This window comes from Centropristis striata, chromosome 22, assembly GCF_030273125.1.
Source record: "Centropristis striata isolate RG_2023a ecotype Rhode Island chromosome 22, C.striata_1.0, whole genome shotgun sequence".
Lineage (NCBI taxonomy): Eukaryota > Metazoa > Chordata > Actinopteri > Perciformes > Serranidae > Centropristis > Centropristis striata.
Window position 1 is genome coordinate 31,457,437 of NC_081538.1, and position 7,203 is coordinate 31,464,639.

At 44.0% G+C, this 7,203-nt stretch overlaps 1 protein-coding gene across 1 annotated transcript; it reads left to right on the plus strand.

Annotated features, from left to right (window-relative positions):
* The first annotated feature begins 4,302 nt into the window (after positions 1 to 4,302).
* LOC131960703 (tripartite motif-containing protein 16-like) lies at positions 4,303 to 6,302 on the plus strand. Its single transcript, XM_059325968.1, has one exon. The coding sequence runs from the start codon at positions 4,303 to 4,305 to the stop codon at positions 5,962 to 5,964; it is 1,662 nt and encodes a 553-aa protein (XP_059181951.1). The 3' UTR covers positions 5,965 to 6,302.
* Positions 6,303 to 7,203: the final 901 nt, after the last annotated feature.

The window sequence follows — 7,203 nt, forward strand, 5'->3', positions numbered from 1 at the left end:
GATTGGTGGGATGTGGGGAGGCTGAACACATCTACCTGGAGGGAATTTGAAAATAATTTCCTGTCAGCATTTCTCTCTGAGGACTACATGGATGAGCTGGAGGAGCGGATAAAGTCACGGGTGCAAGGAAGTGAGGAAAGCATACGGGACTTTGCTTACATGTACCGAGCCCTCTGCCGCCGATGGAAAAATGATATCTCAGAGGAAAAAGTCATCCATCCATCCAGTCAACAGCGGCTACTGGCAGTGCTTGATGGATGAAGACAGCAAGGACAAAACCGCCTTTACCTGTCCTTTTGGCCTGTATCAGTTTAAGGTCATGCCCTTTGGCCTAAAAAATGCACCAGCTACCTTTCAAAGGTTGATGGAAATCACCTTGGGAGAGTTGAAGGGCAACATCTGTTTTGTGTACCTGGATGACATCATCATATATTCACCATCTTGGGAACAGCATTTTCATGACCTCCAGGCTGTTTTCCAGAAGCTCAGAGAGGCACAGCTGACTGCTAATATGAAAAAGTGTAACTTTTTCCAAACCTCCCTCAAGTTCCTGGGTCATATTGTGTCGGCAGCAGGAATTCAGGTGGATCCGGAAAAGACCAAGGCAGTAGAGCAATTCCCAGTACCTACTAACATGAAGGCCGTCCAGCGGTTCCTGGGCATGTCCGGTTGGTATCATCGGTTTGTCCCTAATTTTTCTCAGCTGGCAGAGCCACTGAACGCACTCAAGCGTAAGGGAGCCAAATTCAAGTGGACACCCGAGTGCCAGTCTGCCTTTGATTCCCTGAAGACGTGTCTGATCTCTCCACCCATCCTGGGGCATCCAAACTTCAACCTCCCATTTGTTGTCTACACCGATGCCAGTGATGTTGGTCTTGGAGCTGTGCTTGCCCAACAAACAGGTCTGGGGATGGAGGAAGTCCTGGCCTATGGCAGCAGAAGCCTGAATGAGGCAGAGCGTAACTACTCAGCAACGGAAAAGGAGTGTTTGGCTGTGGTGTGGGCATTGGAAAGGTGGAGATATTACCTGGAAGGGAGATCCTTCATGGTAGTCACTGACCATTCTGCCTTGTTATGGGTTTTTAAAACTCAGAGACCCAGTGCACGCCTCACTCGTTGGGCCCTGCGGCTCCAGGAATTCACCTTCACTGTGGAGTACAGAAAAGGGAAATATAACACAGTGCCCGATGCTTTATCCAGGGCTCCTCATGACCTCACCAGCACCAACGGCTTACCATCTGACTGTGCCATCCTGTTGTCGGTCAAGGGGGACGGGGGAAAGGTTCTGCCCATCTCGGATGACCAGATATGGAAGGCTCAGCAGCACGACCCAGACTGTCAACGCCTGTACCAAGCTGTGATGGAGGAGGGAGAAGTCACATTAACCGATTCCACTAGATACACCATTTTGGAAGACAAGGTCTATCGAGTACTACATCTGCCACATAAAACAGTCTACCAAATATTCATACCTGGAAGTCTCCGTCCCCAGCTACTACAAATGTTCCATGAGGACCCTTTGGCCGGTCATCTTGGCAGGTACAAAACCTACAAAAGGTTGCAGGCACTAGTATATTGGCCAAGAATGGGCTTAGACGTGAAAAAGTATGTTCAAGAATGTCAAGTGTGTCAGCGGTACAAACCAGAGAGCCGTAAAACAGCGGGGAAGCTGCAGCAGACTGTGGTGAGTGCACCCTGGGAGATGCTGGGAGTGGACTTGATGGGCCCCTTTCCAAGGAGCTCCAACGGAAACATCTACTTGTTAGTCTTTGTGGATTACTACACTCGTTGGGTGGAGTTCTACTCTCTGAGAAAGGCTACTGCAGAGACTGTATCAAAGATACTCACACAGGAAATCCTCACCAGATGGGGTGTTCCTGATTACCTCCTATCTGATCAGGGACCCCAGTTTGTCTCTTCTATCTTCAAAGCTACCTGTGAAAAATGGAGCCTTAGACAGAAAATGACTTCGGCTTACCACCCACAAACCAACCTGACGGAGAGAATCAACCGGACATTAAAAACCATGATCGCCTCCTATGTAGGAGAAAACCATAAACTCTGGGATAAACACCTGCCAGAATTCCGTTTTGCCCTCAATTCAGCCATCCAGGAATCCACCGGGGTCACCCCTGCCGAACTCAACCTTGGCCGACTCCTCCGAGGACCTGCGGATACCCTGCTCCAGCCAAGGCCTGCCACTCCTGATTCCTTGTGCTACAAAACCTTGGGAAAAATGCAGGATCTTACCGACCTTGTGCAGAACAATCTACTAAAAAGTCGAGAAAGACAAAAACGGAATTATGACAAAAATCACAGAGACCAACAGTTCCAGGAAAAGGACAGAGTCTGGCTCCGTTCACACCCATATTCAAAAGCAGAAAAATCATTTACTGCAAAACTGGCTCCAAAGTGGCTGGGTCCCTTCCGAATAATTGACCAGGTGGGTCCCGTCAACTATGATGTGGTGTTAGAGGACAGTGGAAAAGACAGGAAGGTTGTGCATGTTTCACGGCTGAAGCCCTGTTATCCTACAGCACGGGATATGGATGAGACAGAAAAGAAACACCTCATGGAAATTTTTATGGAGGAAAGTGAGGATGAGGAATTTCTTGGATTTTCAACCTACTCACCATCTACCCCAGTAACTGCATAACGGATAGTGACCATCTGCCCGAAAGTTCCCTTCATGGAGCCGACGACAAGAGAATTAAGCCTGCAGGTGCGCAGTTTTTCAAGGGGGGGAGAGTGTAGCGATGCTGTCATAATTCCGGGAACGCCCCGGACTCCAGCACGCCCTCTGTGCAGCCAATCACAGAAATGCCGGTAGGATAATTCAAAATGGCGGCCCGCAGCTACTGAGGAGGAAGAGATCTAGTGGTTCAGTGTTTCTGCTCCGTAACTTGCCAATCCCTGGCAGCGAGTTTGCAGTCCGTATATATTTTGTAGTGCTCGTTTCTTGTGGATTTACCCCTGGCTCCCAAACTCCTGGCCTCTACCCGACGGTCTTCCTCCGAAGTCCGCCGGCAACCGGGAGGTAAAGCCCCGGTCAAAGCTGGTGTATTAGCCGCCGGAGGCGCCACTTAGGTTGAGTTTTGTGTGACCAACTTTTATTTTCAAAAACTGACTCTTTTGTTTATTGGGTACCTGAAAAGGACTATTTTTTGTTTGGAAGGAAGAGACTTATTTTGGTATTTTGGGCTGTGTCAAGTATGGGTTGTATTTTGGGCACTGAATTGTATAATACACTGTGTTGAATTGCTATATCTTGTGTGGTGTGTTTTGTGATTAAGGGGTCGACTTTGACAAAGGTGACTTAAGTCTGGTTGTTAGTAGGGTCCATGCATGGTTAGGCATGGGTCCTGTGTAAGGTTGACAACTAAAAAAAATACAAAGAAAATTGTCAGATTAGCTCTGACTGGCACCCCGGCACTGTCTAACCGCTACAACCTGGAGCATCCAGAGACTAGAGACCTGGAGCATCCAGACTAGAGACCTGGAGCATTCAGACTAGAGACCTGGAGCATCCAGACTAGAGACCTGGAGCATTCAGAGACTAGAGACCTGGAGCATCCAGAGACTAGAGACCTGGAGCATCCAGAGACTAGAGACCTGGAGCATTCAGACTAGAGACCTGGAGCATCCAGACTAGAGACCTGGAGCATTCAGACTAGAGACCTGGAGCATCCAGACTAGAGACCTGGAGGATGGATGCTGACTCACTAGACTCACAATAAGCAGCAACACAAGAGCTGACACACAATCACACTAAATACACAAATCTACTAAATGTCAGAAGTCTTTTTTACAAACATGGTTCTCTGTGGCTCTCTGAGGGTTAACTGAGGATTACGCTCCTCGTTCTGGAATGTAGAAAAAACTGATAACTCCTCCCTGTGTTGTGTAACGACAAATACGTTTTCAGGAGTAGAATAACTACAGGTTATTTATTTCCCTCCAATAAAACATGAAACCTGGAAACATAATGAATCATGTATGAATGTGAACATAGAAACAGAGCAGCATGTTTTAACTGAGAATTAGTTTGAACACGGAAACTAGAGTCAAAGTTAGAGAGCAGCTCCTCCCCCTCCTCTCCCTCTCTCTCTCTCTCTCCCTCTCTCTCTCTCTCTGTCTCTCTCTCTCTCTCTCTCTCTCTGCAGACACTCCCTGTTCCCTCCCCTTCAGATCTAAAGTCATAAGGATGGGTGTAGCCTGCAGAGCTGACAGGCTCCACTTCCTGCACATGTTGTTCAGATCAGAGCTCAGACCAGTTTCATTTATCAGTCTCTCAGATGTGACATGGCGCAGAAAGGAGTTCAGCTGGACCGGGAGAGCATCTCTTGTTCGATCTGTCTGGATCTACTGAAGGATCCGGTGACTCTTATCTGTGGACACAACTACTGCATGAAGTGTATTAACAGCCACTGGGATGGAGAGGATCAGAAACTGGTCTACAGCTGCCCTCAGTGCAGGAAGAACTTCCCAACGAGGCCCAAACTGGAGAAAAACACCATGTTAGCAGATTTAGTGGAGCAGATGAAGAAGACTGGACTCCAAGCTGCTCCTGCTGACCACTGCTATGCTGGACCTGGAGATGTGGCCTGTGATTTCTGCAGCGGGAGAAAACTGAAAGCCTTCAAGTCCTGTCTGCAGTGTCTGGCCTCGTACTGTGAGCAACACCTCCAGCCTCATTATGATGTGGCTTCATTTAAGAAGCACAAGCTGGTGGAGCCCTCCAAGAAGCTGCAGGAGAACATCTGCTCTCAGCATGATGAGGTGATGAAGATGTTCTGCCGGACCGATCGGCAGTCTATCTGTTATCTCTGCTCTGTGGACCAACATAAAGACCATGACACGGTCTCAGCTGCAGCAGAAAGGAGCGAGAGGCAGAAAGAGCTGGAGGTGAGTCGACTCAACATCCAGCAGAGAATCCAGGACAGAGAGAAAGATGTGAAGCTGCTTCAACAGGAGCTGGAGGCCATCAATCGCTCTGCTGATAAAGCAGTGGAGGACAGTGAGAAGATGTTCACTGAGCTGATCCGTCTCATGCAGAAAAGAAGCTCTGAGGTGAAGCGGCAGGTCAGATCCCAGCAGGAAATTGCAGTGAGTGGAGTCAAAGAGGTGGAGGAGAAGCTGCAGCAGGAGATCAGAGAGCTGAAGAGGAAAGACACTGGACTGAAGAAGCTCTCAAACACAGAGGACCACAACCAGTTTCTCCACAGCTACCCCTCACTGTCAGCACTCAGCCCGTCTACATCCAGCATCCAGATCCGTCCTCACCGCCTCTTTGACCACGTGACAGCGGCCGTGTCACGAGTCAGAGACGAACTGCAGGACGTCCTGAGAGACAAATGGACAGACGTCTCACTGACTGAAGTGGATGTTTTACTGCCGGCAGCAGAGCCAAAGACCAGAGCTGAGTTCTTACAGTATTCACGAGAAATCACTCTGGATCCAAACACAGCAAACAGACAGCTGGTATTATCTGAAGGAAACAGGGAAGTTACAGTAACGAGTCAACAGCTTTATTCTGATAATCCAGACAGATTCACTCATTATGAGCAGGTCCTGAGTAGAGAGAGTCTGACTGGACGTTGTTACTGGGAGGTGGAGTGGAGCGGGACAGGAGGAGATATTGTAGCAGTCTCATACAAGAACATCAGCAGAGCAGGGAGGTCAGATGACAGTCAGTTTGGATATAATGACAAATCTTGGACGTTACATTATAAGAATAACATTTATAACTTTCGGCACAACAAAGTCCAAACTCCCGTCTCAGGTCCTTGGTCCTCCAGAGTGGGAGTGTACCTGGATCACAGTGCAGGTATTCTGTCCTTCTACAGCGTCTCTGAAACCATGACCCTCCTCCACAGAGTCCAGACCACGTTCACTCAGCCGCTCCACGCTGGAGTTTGGCTTTATGGTTATGGAGTCTCTGCTGAGTTCTGTAAACTCAAATAATCAGAAGTGATGTAAAGAGCAGCAGGTTAAACTCTTCAGATTTCAGGTTAAATTTAAATGTTGTTCTTCTTTCAGACGGGTGGAAAGACAACATGTTTCTTTAACTTCACTTTGTTTATTTGCGTCTGTAGATTTCTCCTAAATTCACCAAAAGTTAACGTTAGATAAGGCCTCATTTACATATTTAAACAGAAAACTTTTAACACAAACAATAATTGTCTTCATGTCAGTAATCAACCGGGCAAGTTACTTATAAAATGAAGTTATTTTCTGTAAAATTAGATTCAAATTTTAAAGTACACATAAATATAAAACTGATTTAACACAAAATTACAAAGAAAACATGAATTTGTTTTTCATAACCATCAACCCTCAATGAGGAACACATTTAATTAAGGGTAATTATTGTAATTTAGTTTTTAAAATTGTATAACTAATTTAGTTAATAAACAGAAATACTTTATGTAAATAATACAATAACTTTTCACTGAGTTCTTATTCTTGTATAAAACTTTAAATAACAGTTGGGTTTTCAATGTTTAGATAATATCTGTAAAAATATATACATAAAAACTTATATATTTGAAAGTGCAAAAAATTTTTCATACTCTGTAAAATGACATTTAAAATTAAAAGTTACTATACATGCAAAACTATAAGATTTAAAGTTTTAATTTTAAAATACTTAAATTAGAAAAAACATTAAAATATCAGTTTGTAATACATATTTAATCACAGATAATTATTATAACTTTACTTTTTTCCATAAAACAGATGTAAACTAAAAAACTAAAATAATACAATAACTTTACTGTTGAAAAAAGAGAAATAAATATTAATTATTATTGGCGTAATACTTCAAATAAAATTTGAATGTTAATTTACAAAACAATTTTTATAAATATCAATTAAAAACTAATGTAAGAATGTTATTTTCTGTAAAATCAGGTGTTACAGTGTTTGAATGTTAAAGTAAACATAAATATAAAACTAATAAGATTTACATTAAAATTACAAATAAAAAACATTAAATCGTCATTGTGGATATAAACCCTATTATCATGAGCTACATATTTAATTACAGATAATTATTGTAATTTTAAAGTAGAAGTTAACTGTGTAAATAATACAGAAACTTTATTGTTCAAAAATCTGAAATAAATGTATTTTTTTTTCTTTTTGACATTTAACTTGAAATAATAGTTGTGTTGTTAATAATGAGCTGTTTATATTCAATTA

Bases quoted from the DNA above. Each gene is read 5' to 3' on its own strand.
- LOC131960703 (XM_059325968.1), top strand. From the start codon at position 4,303: ATGGCGCAGAAAGGAGTTCAGCTGGACCGGGAGAGCATCTCTTGTTCG.